This window comes from Mauremys reevesii, linkage group 11 (genome assembly GCF_016161935.1).
Source record: "Mauremys reevesii isolate NIE-2019 linkage group 11, ASM1616193v1, whole genome shotgun sequence".
Taxonomy (NCBI): domain Eukaryota; kingdom Metazoa; phylum Chordata; order Testudines; family Geoemydidae; genus Mauremys; species Mauremys reevesii.
The window spans coordinates 34,935,551-34,955,588 of record NC_052633.1 but is presented as its reverse complement, the minus strand read 5'-3'; the positions used below and the strand labels follow the sequence as shown (position 1 = coordinate 34,955,588).

Sequence of the window (20,038 nt, the reverse complement as noted above, 5' to 3'; positions counted from 1 at the left end):
TAGTATTGTAAAAAAAATTAAATGCTTTAAAATTAAATTTAGATGCTTAATGTATTTTATGTTTTCTTTTTACTAACATCTTTAATATTATTGGGATACATTCTGCACAGATCATCGATGGCCAAACACATGAAAGTACGGCCTTTAACAATAACGTAAGTTAACACCTCAGTATTTACAGAACCCTGGGAAGACCTAGTACTGTCAGCAGTACGGCTAAGTAGTCTTTATAAAAAGATATAAAATAGATGCAGATTTCACTATTTAAAGATGTATGCTCTTAATTTCCTCAATCCCCACTCCAACCTTGTTTTTAAGGTTTGCCATTTGAAAGGTGCAAGATTTATAACCGTATAATAGGTATGTTACAGAATAAATGAGACCTTCACAGCCTGAGCCCGAAGTGCCTTAATGAAGTTTCCATGCCCGTATAATCCTTGAATTCTCTAAAGTACCCAAGTAAGGTATCATCTCAGGTAGTAATCCTGTCCTCTCAGACCCAGGCTAAGCCATTACATTTTATATAGGCTACCGGAACAGTTGTGAATATGAACTAAAGGTGAAAGTATTCCTGCTATTATTACCATCATTTGAGCTATGCCAGACCTTGTTTGTTTCTTTATAGTAAGGGGGCTGGATACCTTTAATATATTTGACTCATGTAGTGAACACAGAGTGAAAAAAACTGTAATGAAGAGACTGCAGATTGGTGGACAGTTATGTCCTTTTAACACACAAAGAAACACTAATACAAGGAGTGAGCTAAAGTTTTGAAATTATCTACAGATCAAACTGTAGCTGATCCAATCCCTCCAGCTTCACTTTTATACTAACATCTTGATACAAAGCTGACTGGCTTTTTCTCCACTGTTTGTCATCCTTTGCTCTTTTAAGTTAGGGCTGAATCCTGCAAAATGCTGAGCCCTCACTGATTTTGTTGAGAATTTTGCCTAAGTAAAATCTTCAAGGAAGAAGCATTAGGGTCCATTGCTACAACCACTTGCACTTGTGAGTAACTGTACTAACTTACAACTTTACATTGAAATCAGTGTGACTGTTCAGGTGTGTGTATAATTCCAGATATATACCAGTATATGCAGGACTAGCCCCTTCATTTGGAAGCTCCTTGGAAAAGGGAACAATATTTTTCTTTTGAAATGTCTGTACAGGGCCATGCCCACCTTTACCATTATAGAAGTAGTTTACATAGTGCTCACCCTTATTTTGTTGCGGTAGTAGGCTTAGCAAAACATCAAATAAAGACTGATATTTTCAGATGCTAAGACTAGTACCTAATAAATATTAACAGACTACTGAAACATGAATACTGATACAAGAGAGATTCAAATTTTGAAACACTTTCTGACATAACAGTAGTTGTAAGAACACTTCATGAAGAGGTTGCCTTTTTCAAGTATGCAATAACATCTGCTCTCTCATTCTTCTTTTTAATGCCAGCAAAAATCATTTTAGTTCCAGGAATATATTTCTTAGGGTTCTCCAAATACTCCATCAGTGTATTTTCATTCCACACAACACCTGGAAAGTTTAGATAATAATGATGAACTGTTTACATTTTATTAATATCCTACCCCTTGACTCCACATATAGCTAAGTATATCAAGCATATTCAAGATCTCAAAATCTAGGGTATGTAGCTCTGAAAGTACGCTACTCAGTTTATGTTCTGAATTACAAAGGAGGGGAAAAAAGAATGAGAATGAATGATAAATTAAATCCACTTTTCATTATTGCTTGAACATATTTCACATTAAACACACAACTTGTACATACCGTGTTTATTTTTGACTCATTTTTATAATCCAGATTATATTGAGCATCTTGGAAAGATTAATGTTCAAAGCCAGTTCACGTAAACGGAACACTTTTGAATAATGTTTGCTACTTTTAATCTATACAAATATCTTCATAATTCAAGAGCCAGTGAGACCATGCTTTCCAGTAATGTATTCAGATTTGTGTGTTAAATCAATATGATCTTTACTTAGGGTTGAGCAAGCTCTCTTTTGAAGCCTGAGATTGTCCATTTATTGGCGAAACTGTTGATTATACACAATGGTTATAAATTTTGCCAGCTCTTTAAAGCATTTCCCTCTGCCAAGTCAGCAGCACCTCCATCTTTTTCAGATGATATGTAAACAGTTAGCTTTAGTTATTGTCTGTCTCTCCTAGATATTGGGAGAGCACAGGGAAGGCTACTTGTAATTCCGTTAAAAAGATGGAGAGCTGATTATCTGCATACAGATACTCCTAGCTCACACTGTATTTCCTCCCACAGTGGGTTCATAAATGTTGAACATTAAGGGTGGCAATAGAGGACCTTCAGAAAGAAACAGTAGTTTCACTGCTACTCTCTGGAATTTCTCTAACAGGAACAGGTGTGTAACAGGGTGACCCACCCCTTTAAAGGCCAGGAAGCCTGAGGCAGCCAGCCCTCTTCAGTCAGCTCTCCTGGGCCATAATTAACTCCAGTTTAACCAGAAGAGGCAGGACTAAATGGGGTCAGGTGATAGCCCAAAACTGGGCCTCATAAGGGCTGAGAAAACTCCTAAAGGAGGACTACATGGAGTAAGATAGATTCTTGTGGAAGGCTCTGAGACCATGAAAGGATTCCAGGGAAGGTATCAGAAAAACTTAAAAGGTAGATGAGAGGGACTGGGAAGTGAAGATGGAGGCTGGGCTGATGAGAAGCCTAAGCAGGGTGGAAGAAACTTTTGTTTGTGTAAACTCTTGTTTTGGATTTCTGTTACCTTGGCGGGGTCTGGACTAGATGTGATGGTAAGTTGTACTGAAACAGGCCCAAAGATATAATCAATAGGAGTGCTGGAGGTGAACCCCTGTAGTGCCATAGTCTAATGCCAAAGAGTGCTAGAGCAGGGAATGGAACCACTTACAAGATGAAACAGCTTCAGTGTTAGCTTCCACCTTTAATTCTCATTGGCATATCAATGAGAGATTATGGCCAACAGTAATGAAGGCTTCTCAAAGATTAGTAATAGCAGCACTGCTTATGTCTGACCTCTGTGTTCAACCATATTAGTCAATTTATCTCCTGATGTATTATGTTGTAGTCTAAAATACATTTAGACATCCTGTTGATGGCTTACTTGTAGTAATCACTTGCACTATTAGTTCACACGAGAACTTTTAGAACAGACACTAACAATGAAATACATGATTTCTTTAGAGAAATGGATCCCTTTCTATAACTAAGGTCCCAGTATAAGACTAAATGCCCTCCCCCTCACCCTGGCAGGATCCCAGTAAAACTGAAGAGTCAAGGAATTCCAAAAGGTTTTAAATAACTTAAACTATGAATATTTGCAATTAATACCTTGACCCAAATGAACACCATTGTATCTAATTATGTAACAATTCTTTTAAACACCTCTTTACTTTCACAATCATCTGTATTAGAACCGTGCACGTGGACACGTCAGCATATAATAATCAGAGAGCTAAAATTAGTCCATTGCCAATAAGTAAAGAGACTATACACTAATGCAATGCCACTAGAGAGCAGTGACCAACTGAAGCAAGATCAGACTAAAGGACCAACATTCCTCCAAGAAATAGGCACTGTCAGAGAGCAGATTTTAATGTAATATCCTAAAAAGGATGTAAATAGCCAGATATAAAAAAACAGATGTGTTGGAAGAGCACTCAGTTAAAAAGCACTTTGCTCCTGAAGATGTGGTTCAGGTTCATCTTGCAATACTGTCATTTAACAGCTATGAGGGTAGCTTTGTAAAGATTTTTAAGATATAGCAAGAATGGAATTAATTTTGCTTCTTTATGCTTCCAGTCCAGGGGCGGCTCTAGAAAGTAGGCTGCCCCAAGCAGCGCCGCCCTTCCCCGGTCCCGCGGCGGGTCCCCTCTTCCCGCGGCTCCGGTTGAGCTCCTGCCGGCATGCCTGCGGCAGGTCCACCGGAGCCCGGGACCAGCGGACCTGCCGCAGTCATGCCTGCGGCAGGTCCGCTCGTTCCGGGCTCCGGTGGACCAAATGCCGCCCCCCCGGGAAACGGCCGCCCCAAGCGCCTGCTTGGCGCGCTGGGGTCTAGAGCCGCCCCTGTTCCAGTCCTGCACCTCATCCCATGTCACCCTTTTGTTTACCTTTGTTCTTGTTTGAATCTGAGTAAGAGTATCCTGCAGCTTGTCCTGTTTTGCGACCAAACAGACCCCAAAGATTCGGGCCAGTCCTGTGTGGCCCCCCTTTTTCAACGGTGTGGCACTGAGAGCATTTCTGAACAAAGAGCTTCTTGCCTTTTTCAGCATCACCCATTTTGGTCTATGACAAAGCAAAAAAGAAAAATGAAATTGTACAATATTTTTTAAAAGATTACAAAGATTACCCTTTTGGCTGCATTTACCATCATTGCCCTACTTGTCTAGCTAAGTAGGAGAAAAAAGAGAGGCTCTCAAAAAAGATGAAAAATTTTGGAAGTCCTTGGTCATTTGCCCATTCTGTGAACAGGTTTGGTTTTTAATTATTTTTTTTAAATAAACTCTAGTATAGACAGCTAAAACCATTACAGCTGAAATTCTGTGCTACCGCTCTTCAAGGTGCAACACAAAACGTGCAGCCCAGAAGTAAGAGGGCTAAGGTGGCTCTAAGACACTTCTTAGTACCCTCCTAAATCTTGGCAGCTCTGGGTAATTTAGATGACCCTAGGGTCAAAGTTCTGCCCAGAATATCTGCAGTACTGTGGCCCACTGCTGATGCATCCCTCCCATCCCAGCGTACCGCTTACACCAGGGTTCTTAGTTGTAAAGCTGTCTTCCATCTCCACTGTGCCTGCCCAAGAATCTTCCCCTAGCTGGAGCCTTGTTACACCACTATAGACAGCTTACCTGACAAAGAGGGGTTGAAGATCTCAACCAATGTTTCCTAATCTTTCATAAACTCAATGACCACAAATACTGAATGAATAACCTAATTAGTAGCATCTGTAGGTTAACTGATGTCACCTACAATCGGAATAATCCCTTTATTTATTTATATTATATATAAAATATATTTTTTAAAGGATTTCCTTCTAAATGACAAAGGTCTCAATACTGATGCTTCTGGCATTAAAATGGCCAAAACAGAACATTTTCACTATAGGGACAGAGATTGTGTACCACCTTTAACTAGCCCATATAGTGAGAACCTTTAACCCAACAATGGTTGAAAGTTTTGGGTTTTTTCCTAAAATAGACCAGATCTATAAGGAAACCACACAGAGGTGACACATTCAGCAGAGTATACAAGGTGGTTTACATAAAACATGGCAACTGCGTTAGAAATAAAAAAAGGCAAGAAACCTCCCCCAGGCCGCTGTCCCCCTGAAACTGCCAGAAATCTGCCTGTGAAAAAGAAACTCTCTCACCTTCTGATGCAGGGAGATGCCCCATTTGTAAACCAACCTGTGTAACAGAATCACAGATTGATCCAATTGCCCACAAAAAAGATACCCTACTTGACTGGATTTTAGGGATTAGTTTCATTCAGTTTGTTCTGACCTCTTCTATTAGAGACTTTGGCAGATATTTACACAGGGACATCCTATCTCAAGTTACAGGAATATATCCTCTAGTAGTGTAGACTTACCCAGCAATCTGAGCAGCTGCCTAGAAAACCTCTCAATCTGATAAGTGGCAGAGTCACAGCTGCCTTCCACTGGAAGAACACCACCCAAGTGTGCATATACATATCCTTTGTGCAACACAAACTCCGCATCCAAGTGGATAAAAAAGCACAATGGTTAATACAGGTTCTGCCACCACTGCCATGCATAGAAGAATATGCCTTAACTCTGGCCAGGACTGGAGTTGTTTCCAGGAATGTTTATGAATCAATGTGCTAATTGATAAAGCACTAGATAGGGTATTGGCTGGCAGCTGCTACAGACCACCAAATCACACTAGGAAACGGTGACAAGTACGATATGTAAGGAGATGATCTATAATGTGTAGGGGGAAAAAAGTTGTTTGATCATGGGGGACTGCAGTTTGAATGACATTCTGGAGGTCTAATTGTGCCAGTACTAACACCTGCTTGGAATTTCTAAGTATTATATCAACTCAAAAAGTGTTGCATCCAACACAGGGGATAATCAATATTAGATCTCATCTTGATGGATAAAGAATCAGAGCTTAAAAATTAATGGTAACTTAGTCACAAGTGATCATGACTTGATCATATTTATTGTGCAAACAGAATAAAATCCAGAACAATTATATATATATATATATGGTGCTTTAAAAGAGACAATTTTACAAAGCTGAAAACAATTATCAGCTGGAGTAATTTAATCAGAAAAATATGACTGGGAATTGTTTAAGCACACTTTACTAGATGTCCTAAAAGCTATAATCCCACAGTCAAGGAAGAAGGTTGTGATAGTTTAAAAAATCAAACTGGTTTATAGCTGCCTTTACTTCCCCTCTAAAAAATAACAACAAATGGACTAAAAGGGATGTTGATAGTAATGAATGTTAATCAGAAGCTAGGACTTATAGAAAATTGATAAGGGAAACAGAGACACAAGGAGTAGTCTATGGCCAGCAGAGTTAAGGACAATAAGGCGTTTAATACATTAGGAACAAAAGGAATCCTAATAGTATTGTTCCATTACTACATATTAAAAATAAAATTATCAATAATAATGCAGATGTGTTAAATAAGTATTTCTGTTCTCTATTCGTGTGGGGGGGAGAATGACACATGATGTAGTCATATCATAAAATAACACTATTTCTATTCCACTAGTATCTCAGGAGGATGTTAAACAGCAGCTACTTAAGTTAGACACTGTTAAATCAGCAGGTCTGAATAACTTGCATCCAAGAGTTTTAAAAGAGTCAGATGATGAACTCTCTGGACTATTAATGATGTTGTTGTTGTTGTTTTTTCAATAAGCATTGGAATACTGGGGAAGTTCTAGAAGACTGGAAGAAAGCTCTCTGATGTCTCAATATTTAAAAGGTAAACAGGATGGCCTGGATAATTATAAACTTGTCAGTTTGATGTCAATCCCAGCCAAGATAATGGAGCTGGTAAAGGACTTGATTAATCAAGAATTAAGAGGGTTATATAACTAATACCAATCAATATAGGTTTATGGAAAATAGATTGTCAAGCTAGCTTGATGGTTTGTATTTATAGTTTTAGTTTTTTTTAAATCAGATTACAAGTTGATAAAATACTTAGACTTCTGTAAACCTTGATACGGCATGACAGTTTGATTAAAAAAAATAGAAAGATATAAAATTAATGTGGTACACGGTAAATGGATTAAGCTTGCTAAATGATGAGTCTCAAAATGTAGTTATAAATGGGAAACCCATCATCAAACAGGTGTGTTTCTAGAGGGGTCCCAGAGGGATTGATTCTGAACCTATGCTATTTAACATTATTATTAATGACCTGGAAAAAAGCATAACTTTATCAGTGATTTTTATAGATGACACAATTTTGGGGTGTGGTAAATAATGAAGAGGACAGGTCACTGATTCAGAGCGATCTAGATCACTTGGTAAACTGGGATCAGGCAAATAATATACTTTTTTTAAAAACAGCTAAATGTATAAATCTACAAATAAAGAATGTAGGCCACACTAGCAGAATGGGGGATTCTATCCTGAGAAGCAGTGATTCTGAAAACGATTTGGGAGTCGTGGTGGATAATCAGCTGAACATGAGCTCCCAGGATGATTATGGCCAAAAAGGCTAAGCCAATCCCTGGACGCATAAACAGGGGAATCTCGGGTGGCAGTACAGGTTATTTTACTGTATTGTATTTGTCATTGGTGTGACCATTGTTAGAATATTATCTCCACAGTTCCAGAAGGATGTTGATAAATTGAAGAGGATTCAGAGATGTCAGAAGAATGATTAAAGGATTAGAAAACATGCTTTATAGTGAAAAGCTAAATAGACTGAACCCTGAATCTGACAAAGAGGAGGTTAGAGTCCATAAGTACCTACATGGGGAACAAATATTTAATAATGGGCTCTTCAACTGAGCAGAGAAAGGTATAACATGATCCAATGACTGGAAGTTGAACTAGATAAATTCAGACTGGAAACGAGGAGGAAACTCTTAAAAGTGAGAGTAATTAACCATTGGACCAACTTACCAAGGCTCATGGTGGAGTCCCCAGCATTGACAATTTTTAAATCAAGATTAGACTTTTTTCTAAAGATACATTCTAGGAATTATTTGGGGAAGTTCTATGGTTTGTGTTATGCAGGAGGTCAGGCTAGATGATCAGTGGTCGCTTCTGGCCTTGGAATCTATGGATCTGGTAGCTGGGGCACCCTAGGGCAGTGGTTTTCAAACTTTTTTGCTGGCGACCCAGCTGAAGAAAATTGTTGATGCCCATGACTCAGCGGAGCTGGGGATGACGGGTTTGGAGTGTGGAAGGGTCTCAGGACTAGGTCAGAGGATTGGGCTGCGGGATGGGGCCAGGGATGACGGGTTTGGGGTGCAGGAGAGGGCTCTGGGTTTGACGGGGGCTCAGAGCTGGGGGTATAGGAGGTGGTCAGGGTTCTGTGCTGGGGGTTCAGGCTCTGGGGTGGGGCTGGGGATGAGGGGTTTGGGGTGGGAGATTGGGGTACAGGAGGAGACCAGGTCGCCTCCTGGCTAGAGGGGCAGGTTCTGGGGTGGGGCTGTGGATGAGGGGTTTGGGGGGGCAGGGGATCAGGGTGTGGGCTTACCTTGGGCAGCTCTGGTGCAGCTGGGGTACTAAGGCAGGTTTCCTGCCTGTCCTGGCATCGCGGACTGTACTGTGCCCCAGAAACAGTCAGCAGCAGGTCCAGCTCCTAGGAAGAGGTGAGTAAGTGGCTCCACACAGCTCTTCCTGCAGGCCCCACCCCCACAACTCCCATTGGCCAGTTCCCGGCCAATGGGAGTGCTGAGCCAATGCTCAGGGCAGGGGCAGTGCAGCCCCCCCTACCTAGGAGTCAGACCTGCTCCTGGCTGCTTCTCGGGCGCAGCGTGGTGTCAGAACAGGTAAGGACTAGCCTGCCTTAGCCGGGCAACACCGACAACGGGACTTTTAACGGCCTGGTCCGTGGTGCTGACCAGAGCTGCTGTGACCCAGTGCTGGGTTGCGAACCACAGTTTGAAAACCACTGCCCTAGGGGTAGTAATCTACCATCAGAATTGCCCGGGGCTATTTGAGTGCTATGTGGTGAGACACAGATGAACCCCTGAAAAGAGGAGAAATATTAAGAGCCTAGCAATGCAAACCTAATCCAACAACCACTTGGGGAAGGCAGTTGTTTTCAGTCCTGACAGACCAACAAGTTTGCTGAGGACATGGTCACTATCCTAACCCACCACACGTAGAATACTTGTAGGAGACAATTGTTCCAAACTTCCAAAGGCAAACAAACTTTGGAATAGCTGCTTCAAATTCCAGTCTTATCTCAGAAGAGGAAAAAAGGCTTCAAAAGCAGTTACCACTAAAATCTGAAACAAAAGGCTCCATTTAATTGTCCTCATTTTAAAAAAGGGAAAACTGAAGTGGAGAGGTGAAGTAATTTGCATAACTAAAGATGGATATGATGGAGCTTCCTAAAGGAAGACCACATCCTAGAAAGAGCTGGAACAGCTATAGCAATCTACTAAGCAACTCCTGCAGGGAGCACCTTCACTAGCCAGTCAGAAAGGAACTGACTAAAGATGTTCTAGATGAAGTTGAGGTAGTGACAATTGGAAAGGAATGAAGGGGAGAGATTGTTTCCCAATTGCAAGTACCTCAGAGTGTCAACAACCTGAGAGTGGGAGTTCCAAACTTGGAAACAGAACAGAGAGTGGGAATGTGATATGTATGATTTCTCTATACAATGCTTGTTTGACCAACCTTAAAAATATTGGTCCAAATCTCAAACCTATATAGTAGCCAAAAGACTTCATTAGTTTTACCCCATGAAATTTTCTTCAACATCTTACATTGAGGGAGGGAGGGCAGGTTTTACAACTATACTAGTTTCTGTTCAGATCTCCCAAATGGTTTAGATCAGGGGTCTCAAACTCAAATGACCCCGAGGGCCACATGAAGACTAGTGCATTGACCCGTGGACCGCATCGCCAACAACAGTTTCCAGAATCCTCGCTGCCTCTGGCCCTGCCCCCACTCCACCCCTTCTATTAGGCCCTGCCTCTTCCTATCCCTTCCCTGCACCCATTCCAACCTCTTCCCTGAAGTCCCCACCCCAACGCTGCCCCAGGGGATGCAGAAAGGGTGCAGGGTGTGGCAGGGGCTCAGGGCAGGGAGTTGGGTGCAGGAGGAGTGCGGGGTGCGGCAGGGGGCTCAGGGCAGGGAGTTGGGGTGCAGGAGCGGTTCGGGGTGCTAGCTCCAGCCCGGCGCCGCTTACCAAGAGCAGCTCCGGGGTGGCAGCGGTGGGCACTGGGGTCAGGGCAGGCTCCCTGCCTGCCTTCCCTGGTCCCCAGTCCCATGCTGCTCCGTTCCAGGAAGCAGCTGGAACTGTGTCCCTGCAGCCCCTGGGGGCGAGGCTCAGGGTTCCGTGTGCCAAAGCTCCCATTGGCCGCGGTTCCCTGGCCAATGGGAGCTGCGGGGGACGATGCCTGGAAGGAGGCAATGAGGGAGCCCTCTGCCTCCTTCCCCCTCCCCCCCGGAGAGAAGGGGTGTGCTGCCAGCTGCTTCAGAGAGTGGCACGGGGCTCGCAGCACCACAGGGGGCAATCCCGCGGGGAGCTTGGCGGGCTACACACAAGAGCCCCGTGGGCTGCGTGTTTGAGATCCCTGGTTTAGATTGTATTACTCTGCAGGCTTGGAATAGAGGAGCCAGTCTAACACCCTGCTACCCATAAATGGATCCACAATCCTCCAAGGCTGGGGTGGCCAACCTGTGGCTCCAGAGCCACGTGCGGCTCTTCAGAAGTAAATATGCGACTCCTTGTATAGGCACCGACTCCGGGGCTGGAGCTACAGATGCCAACTTTCCAGTGTGCCAGCGGTGATCACTGCTCAACCCCTGGCTCTGCCACAGGCCCTGCCCCCACTCCATCCCTTCCCACCCCCTCCCCTAAGCCTGCCATGCCCTTGCTCCTCCCCCCGCCCCCAGCTCCCTGCATGCCAGGGAACAGCTGATGGTGGGGGGGGGGGAGAGGCATTGATCAGCAGGGCTGCTGGTGGGTGGGAGGCACTGGGAGCTAATGCGGAGCTGGTGACATATTACTGTGGCTCTTTGGCAATGTACATTGGTAAATTCTCGCTCCTTCTCAGGCTCAGGTTGGCCACCCCTGCTCCAAGGGCTCTCCAATGTTTCCAAAGGGAAGGTACTATAGAAGATGCTGATAAATAGGGGAAGACCCATGTGCAGAAAAGTCCCGAGTCACTTGTGGATTGTCAGAGCACAATGTGGCCCTCTGTTTTGGTCTTTACCTACCTCCCAACCTTCCTTTTTCCACCTGTAACAGGAGCACTGTTCACAGTTTGAAACACAAACATGCCAAAAATAAAGTAAGAAACACAATGAAGTTCAAACTTACAAGAGATGCCAATCAGAGTTAAGGTTTAAAATTTTTTTTTTCAAAAGCACTAACTCTGGCCTAACTCTACTCCTACTGAAGTCAATCAGTTTTGCCACTGATTTCAGTGGGAGCAGAGTTAGGCCAGAGTTAATGCTTGTGAAAACCTCAGTGATTATGCAGAGATGGACCTTATTCAAGGCATCTGTTCCCTGCTTTTAAGTCATACTCAGTTTACTTTACTAATAAAAGGAAACTGACTACAGTAGGCACTAGAAAGCTACTATAACTATGAATAAGCAAACAATTTTATTTTGTCTCATACATCAGGAAAACTGTCAGCTAAATTTTAATTGTGGAAACTGTTGTTGGTGATTATATACAAGATTTAAAAAAACTGTGCATTTTTGTTCTGTTTTCTCCCACATTGAGTCTGCAGCATTGGCAGTTAGGAAAAGAAACTTTTTGGCATGTGAACTGAACAAATCTGTAATTGAAGTAATTTTGAGAAAATACAGAACCATACATGGGGGATTGATTTCAATCAAAATAATTTAAATTACTGATTGTAATTGTAACTAATTCACCAACCAGAAAACCATGATTAATTTTCTTTTCATTTGTACCTTTGTTATTTTTGAAAGAGAGGTTGATTCTCCTTGATTGGTAACAAAGAATATTGATTTGCAACTAAACACAGCCTTTACACTAAATTTGGTGCCTTTTTCTTTAAGATACAGTACATATATATACACACAAGCAATTCTATAACTCTTATTCAGATACTTAATTTTTACATTGTTGAAAAATTTATATATACACGCACACACTTGTGACTGTCAAGCTCTCTTTGGATGTAAATGCAAATTCTGTTAAAACAACAATTTTCTTATTAAATAAAATTACCTTAAATGTCCTGGATAAAAAAATATATCTTGCACTTAAAATTGATTTCTTAAACAAAGGAAATATCTCTCAGTACTGAATTTAAGTGATTGTTGAAGATTTTAGACCTAGTAGATCTCATCTTCACACCTACTCTTTATTCATCAACTGAAAGAGGAAAACAAACTTTCCTGCCTTTTTCCCCTAACTCCCATTTGATTTCTTAACTTTGAATGAACTAGTAGTTGACCAGAACTACTTAAGTGAGGAAAATACTCTCTCTGCACCTGCAGAAGAGACAACTGCTGTCAGAAGCTAGTTTAGCACTTGTTCCAGATGCTTAGCTGGTGACTTATACCAGTTCAGTGGTTTGACTTTCTTTAAAACTTGGCAGCAGATATATACTGCTTAATGTGATTTTTAATAGACTGTAGTAAATTGAGGCCTTAATGCAGGCTGTCAATTTCAAATTTAATTTTATTTAAATTTATTTAAAAAAACAAACCTGTAACTTAAATGAAATCCAACTTTTAAACAAAAAATCTATTTTAAAATGGATTTTTTAACTACTCTGGCCACACAACATGTTTATACTAATTCTTCTGACTCTAACCCATTTTAATCCAGCATAATTTAACTCCCATGTTGTCTGCAATGGAAAGCAGTAGCTCTCCTCTGATATGCCAGTGTTTCAAAGGAACATCAAAGTGACATAGCTGGCACATATGGGGAAGGTACCTCAGGTTCTGCTCATGCACAGACATTATGGAAGGTAATGGGACTCTCTTTTGAATCATTAATCTAATCCAGTGGTTCTTAAACTTTTGTATTGGTGACCCCTTTCACACAGCAAGCCTCTGAGTGTGACCCCCTCAGATAAATTAATTTTTTTTATATTTAATACTATTATAAATGCTGATAGTGAAGTGGGGTTTGGGGGTGGAGGCTGACAGCTTGTGACTCCTCAGTAATAACCTCATGACCCTCTGACGGGTCACACACCCCAGTTTGAGAACCCCTGATCTCATCCCTACCATAATTCCCCTACTTATTTTTTTAAAATATAAAAAAAAACTACTTGAATAATCACCACAGCTGGAAACACCTCAGTCTGACAGAGCTGGGAACTGCAACAGCTGATCAAGTGACTGGCAGCCTTTACCTTCAGTCCAGAAACTGATTACTTGAGTCCCTCATAGATAAGGTTACATTCCAGCTGAAACCAGAATAAGAAATGTCTTTAAAGGGTCCCAAAACTGTACATAAGCAAGAATAAAATATCATCAGTCTTAAATACCATCCTAGTTTAAATTAAACTGAAATTGACACCTCGATAGAAAGTTAAAAATTACAGAACACAATAGGCAATTCACAATTAAGCAGAATAATGGGAGGGAAAGAACAGTCATATTTCTTCTAGTGTGTTGTGAATTGTTGCTAGTCTACATGTAATTGTTTTTATAGCCAGAAAATCAGTATAGACATTTAAAAATGCTTAATTAAAATTTTAAAAGAGAATAAAGCTTGAGTTCCTGCACTTTAGTTGACTAGTTCTTCAGGGGAAGGACTATCTTTTGAGCACATCACTGGTGCTTAATTATAGGGTAAAAGCAAGTTGAATTCTAAACAATTTCATTTACAAACAAGCAGCAGGTATGATTTTTACTATGTTGAAGAGTTTATGTTGAACTTTAATTGTGATCTTTATGTTCTGCAAGTAAGAAGTTTCACAATAAATTATATGAACAATTATGCTGAAAACGTTAAAAAAATGATGCATTATGTGTCTGAATAAGGGCGAGGAAGAGGTGAGAAACACAACCACTTACGAGAAAGGTGTAAGCCTAAAGAGAGTGTGTGTGTTTGTGTAGGGTGGGGTGGGGGGGTGTTGAGATTATATGGGGTACTACCACAAGGTGGAAGTAGCCGTAACTGGATGGAATTAAGTACAATTCTGGCTGCATGGTAGGAAGATCCTGCTGGAGAGATGTATCAAGCTGCGCAATGATTACTAGATGATCCCTTTTCATGGGCTGTTAAACCTTGGCACATTAGCATATGGCAGGAAAACACTGGGCGACAGCCGCTGAAGTATAGGTATCTCCTCCCCCCGAAAAGTCCTGCAAGGGAGGGACCCTACGGGAAGCCACTTGAATGCAGAGCACAGGTTGCCTGGGGAAGCTCCCTAGGCTTCCTGTTCCACCAAGATCCTCCTCCGTGTCCCCCCCCGGCGCAGCGGGGCCACTGCCTCAGAGTGGACGGGGGGCTCCCCTGCCAACGCTTCCTACCCCACGCCCGCGGGGTTCTATGGCCCGCCCGCCCGTAGCGCCCAGTCCCCGCCCGCAGCGAGCCGCGCCCTCAGGAGCGGCCACCCCGCTCCATGAGCGCCCCCCCCCGGTACCTCCCACCCGGAAATGAGCCCGCCCCTCGCCGCTCTCACTGGCGGGAACAGCTCCAATAACCAACCCCGCAGTCGCTTCACACTCTCTGGCCGTCCCGGGGGCAGGAGTGTGTGTCACAATAGAACCATCCAATCACAGACCGCATAATCCGGCACTCCGCCTGCTGATTGGTGCACCAATGGCCCCGGGGCCTGGCCTTAGGGTACCCCAGTCTTTTCGATAGAGACTGGACCGTACCATCTGCGCCGACAGGTGTCGCCGTTAACGGCACGTCTTCGAAAGTAGTGTCTTCTCTGCCCAACTGCCTGTAGGAGACGCAGTGATCCTATTGGCTCCTACTAAGCTCGTGGGCGCCCTTCTCCCCCCCACTCCCCGGAGGTCCGTCCTGGCCCCGCCCTGAGAAGGCGCGCCCGTGGGCAACCAGGCTCGTAGCCGTCTCCCTATGACACTAACGTTTTGTCTTGAAGGAGGTGGAAAGCTGCCAGTCATACTATGGGATGGGGGGCGGGGGGAACCTACATATGTAGCATAAGGAGCATCTCAATGAGGGATGGACATTGTATTAAAGTCTGTTTCAAGGTTTGAGCTGTCAAAAAATCTGACACCAGCACCTGCCTCTGCTAGAACTGGGGAGTGGGACAGATTGCACTAAGCCCCCCAAAACACACGTTTCTCATTCCCAGCTTCTTCCAAACCATACCCACCTGCAACTCAGCCAGTAGGGAAATCCCTTAAGTCTATTTTAAAGCTTCTATATAGCAGCTCCAGTGGAAGTGAAGTGTGTATCTTTCACAGGGTAAATGTGTGTCTGTTAGTCCTCATTCCTGCCAGAGCATATTGCCAGCACCCATGATGGTAAAAAATCCCTGTGGGTAGTCAGGGAAAAGCTGCTGTGCTCCTGCTTACATACACACTCCAGGTATCTCAAGCCAACAAAAGGACCTCCTCCCTCTTTTGTAAACAGTCAGCCATTCTGGTAATCAGGGCTGGTGCAAGGATATTTTGTGCCCTAGGCGAAACTTCCACCTTGCGCCCCCTTCCCTGAGGCGCCCCCCTTGCGGCAGCTCCTGAGGCACCCCCCCCGCCCCAGCTCACCCCTGCTCCATGCATGAGCACCCCAAGCACACCGTGGCTGCTTCACTTCTCCCGCCTCCCAGGCTTGCAGCGCCAATCAGCTTAGGTGCCGCAAGCCTGGGAGGCGGGCGAAGTGAAGCAGCTCACCCGTGCTCCTCCGCCTCCTCCCCGAGCACGCCATCGCTGCTTCACTTCTAAGCCAATCAGCTTAGGTGCCGCAAGCCTGGGACGCGGGAGAAGTGAAGCAGCCACGGCGTGCTGGGGCAGGAGGTGGGGCAGGGGTGACCTGGGGCGGGGAGTTCCCCTGTGTGCTGCCCCCCCACCCTTACTTGCTGTAGGCAGCCCTCCCTGCGCTCCCCTGCCCCAGCTCCCTCCGCCTAAATGCTGGAGGAGACCGGGGCGGCTGAAGATCCGGCCGCTGCGGTTGCTGCCGAAGAAAATGGCGCCCCTCAAATCCCAGCACCCTAGGCGACCGCCTAGGTCGCCTAAATGATTGCACCGGCCTGCTGGTAATGAGGTTGGAGCACCCAGCAGGGCTATCTAGGGCAATAAAAGGCAAGAGGAGTGACAGAGGGAGCATGTAGGGAGAGCACTGGGGAATCTCCCTGACAGGAGGAAGTGGCGGGAACCCTACCATTATACTGGACTAGACAAGACTGCAGAGAGCTATTCTGTCAGGCCCTATGAATGTAGGACAGGGCCATAGCTGGAGCAGAAGTGGGCCTGGACTTTGCATTGTGCTGCTGCCCAGATGCAGGACGTGCTCTGGTAATTTTCTGCTGGCCCCTGACAAGAGCCAGAGGTGTCTGTGGCAGGATGAGTCAGAAAGAACATTCAATCAGGATTTGCTACTAACTGACACTGTGGTGTTGTGTTGGGGGTTTTGTGTGTGTGTGTTTTTTGCATACCCATAAAAAATGCACCCACTCCTTCATAGACATAGGAGTAGCAAAATCTGACAGAATCTGCTGCCTCTTGCCTTTCACATTCCTTAATCCTTGTATCAGAGGGGTAGCCCTGCTAGTCTGGATCTGTAAAAGCGTTATAGACTAACAAACATATTGGCGCATGAGCTTTCGTAGGTGAATACCCACTTCGTGGGACGTGACATCAATTCTGAATTAAATTTTAACCTCTGTCCCCTGGGGCTGGCAAGAGCCAGTGGGAGTGGTTTAGTAACAGCATTGCTATAGTAAGTAGACCAGAGGAAACCAAGACTGCCTTAGTTTGTGATGTGTTGTGTTTCACAGATTTGAAATTCAGGATTTATCTGCATACACTCCAGCTGCATTCACTATGTTGAGTGTAGTTGTATTGAATGGTGGAGGGATTAGTGTGAGCAGGTTGGCAGATCTATCACTGTGATGTGACAAGAGGAGCATGTTGATGGATCAATTATGCCTTATTTCAGCACTGAGTTCTGTAGGTTGTGTCAACAGAGATACATAAAAGGGTCCTCTTACCGTGAGGATTGACAGCACTCCTGTGGCATACATTATAGTGGTCTCTGGGGCATAGTGAGGGATAAGTTAAGGCAGTATCTGAGAAGAAATCCTCAGGACAAGGGTGAAATGGTGGTAACATTTAGCAGGTCTGTTGTGGTTTGTGTGGTGTACACTCAGTTTTTGAGTATAGACCAAATGTAAGTAGCTCCTCTTTGCTATGCCAGACCTCCTTGCTTTGCTATAGATTTTCTATGTGACTTTAGGCAAGTTCCATAGTTTCTCTTTGTCTCAGTTTCCCAGCTATAAAATGGGTCTAATAGCACTTCCCTACCTCACTGGGCTGTAGTGAGCATAAATACATGAAAAATTATGAGGCATTCAGGTCCAAAGCCACAAAAGGATTTAGGCTGTGTATTGGTGAGCATTGCAGCACCTACATTTTAGATGCCTAAACACACAGTGGAATCAACAAGCCCTGAGGAAGTGTCTGGGCTCTCTACACAATGGATTGGAAGAGATAGGCACCTGAGAATGGCATCCACAAAACCCAGCAGATTAGGTAGAGAGCAGCCTAAACTAGCCAATAGCAGATGGTGAGAAAAGGGATGTGGCCTAACCCTGCCCCTCTCAGGGAGTTAGGCATCTTATTGCTTCTTGAGATTCACAGTTAGGAAACCCCTCCTGGAGTCTAGTATCTAAGTGGTCTCTTGAAAGAACAGCACACAAAATGTGGAGACAGAAATATCATTTAGCTTAGTGGTTAGAGAATTCACCTGCAAGAGATCCCAGTTCAATTTCCCCCACCATCTGAGAAGGAAGAGAAGGGATTTGAACATGAGTTTCCTGCTGTTAATATAAGTGCCCTAGCTACTGGGCTATTCTGATTTAGGTCTTTGTATCTCCTGTTAAAGCTGTTCCACTGTGTATAAATAATTAAAAATGCATTCAGCCAGAGAGCGAGTGAGAATGATTCAATAGTCTAGTGGGGTTCCGTAGAGATGAGTACTAGGCCTGATGCTAGTCAATATTTTTATCTATCACTTGAAAGTAAATACAAAATCACTGCTGATAAAATTTGCGGATGATATAAAGATTGGAAGAGAGGTAAATGATGACAGGGCAGTCATACCGAGTGATCTATATTGTTTGGTAGGCTGTGCCCATTCAAACAAAATGTGCTTAAGAAGGCTAGATACCTAACCCATAAATTTCAATAGGACTTAGGCACCTAACCTGCTCAAAAAGAACAGGAGTACTTGTGGCACCTTAAAGACTAACAAATTTATTTTAGCATGAGCTTTCGTGAGCTGCAGCTCACTTCTTCGGATGCATAGAATGGAACACACAGACAGGGGATATTTATACATACAGAGAACATGAAAAGGTGGAAGTATGCATACCAACAGGCAGAGTCTAATCAATTGAGATGAGCTATCGTCAGCAGGAGGAAAAAAAACTTTTTGAAGTGATAATTAAGATGGCCCATAGAAGGTGTGAGGAGAACTTAACATAGGGAAATAGATTCAATTGGTGTAATGACCCAACCATTCCCAGTCTTTGTTTAGGCCACAGTTAATAGTATCTAGTTTGCATATTAATTCAAGTTCAGCAGTTTCTCTTTGGAGTCTGTTTTTGAAGTTTTTTTGTTGCAAAATTGCCACCTTCAAGTCTGTCACTGAGTGGTTAGAGAGGTTGAAGTTCTCCCACTGGTTTTTGAATGTTATGATTCCTGATGTCAGACCTGCTCAAATGCTTCTGAAAATAATTTTAGAAGCTAGATCCACATAGGGATTTAGGTGCCTGTTTGGTACTTTATGTGCCCAAATAAAAAACTGAGATACTCAAAATCCCCACCGAGCTGACCCTAACCCTGTAGATGCCTAAATTCCCTGGGTGCCTAACTTTCTGCTGGTGAGCATACACAAAGCCACCTTAGTCCTGAGGCCAAGCTCCTGCCTAAAGCCTGGTGGGATCCTCCAGGTGGATGATCCCCCGCTCCTCTCACATACAATCTACCTATCAGATTGGGCCCTGAGGCTTTGTAAAAGTGCTTTGAGATCTACTGCTAAAAAGCACCACTTAGAGAGCTGAGTGTTTAATATTAAATAATACATTAAATAACACAACATTCATCTACACAATGTTAACCAAGGTAAATGATGGTGTGCTAAGAATAAGCCATAAAAACATGTTTAAATAAATAAATGGAGCGAAATGATATGTGCAGTGGATTACAGAAAATGAAGCACCATTCAGGCACTCAGAACAGCAGCTAGGACACATCTGGGAGCTGCTCTGAGACTCAGTGCAGACATTTTACACCTACAAACACTCACACTTCTTTTAACTATCAAAAACCACATATGAAAATTTTTAGGAGGGCAGATGTGTAAATTGTTTTAACTGAAGCACATCTCCTTTGGCAGGTCAATACATTGTATCAGCTCGAGAAGAGTGGCTGCGTCTAGGCACTGGGCTGCCTTTATCACCACACCCAGGGAAAGGGGTTTTGAGATGGACTATCCAGCAGTTCTGCAAGCCCCTGTGCCACCCACAACCTGTTTTGGCGACTCTCTCATCCCGCGTTACCCGGCCTGGCCTCCGCCACTGCCTGGCCGCGCATCTCCCCCTTGCATAACGCCGGCTCCTGCCCCTCCCCGTGTAGTGCGAAACAAGCCCGTGGACCGGTTTGGCCCTTGCTCAAGCTCCGTCCGCGCTCACAGCTG

At 43.8% G+C, this 20,038-nt stretch overlaps 1 protein-coding gene across 17 annotated transcripts; it reads right to left on the bottom strand.

Annotated features, from left to right (window-relative positions):
* Positions 1-1,325: 1,325 nt before the first annotated feature.
* On the bottom strand, positions 1,326-20,017 carry LOC120374627 (cytochrome c, testis-specific). Of its 17 annotated transcripts, none has more exons than XM_039494589.1 (4): positions 19,871-20,017; positions 13,497-13,607; positions 4,135-4,309; positions 1,326-1,539 (listed from the first exon to the last, which is right to left on the bottom strand). In XM_039494589.1, the coding sequence occupies exons 3-4, from the start codon at positions 4,301-4,303 to the stop codon at positions 1,391-1,393; spliced, it is 318 nt and encodes a 105-aa protein (XP_039350523.1). In that variant the 5' UTR covers positions 4,304-4,309; positions 13,497-13,607; positions 19,871-20,017; the 3' UTR covers positions 1,326-1,390. The 17 variants fall into 17 exon arrangements, with proteins under 17 accessions (XP_039350523.1, XP_039350519.1, XP_039350517.1 ...); XM_039494585.1 differs by having other exon boundaries at positions 13,554-13,607; positions 19,871-20,013; XM_039494583.1 differs by lacking the exon at positions 19,871-20,017 and adding an exon at positions 15,031-15,122 and having other exon boundaries at positions 13,554-13,607.
* Between the last annotated feature and the right edge of the window lie 21 nt (positions 20,018-20,038).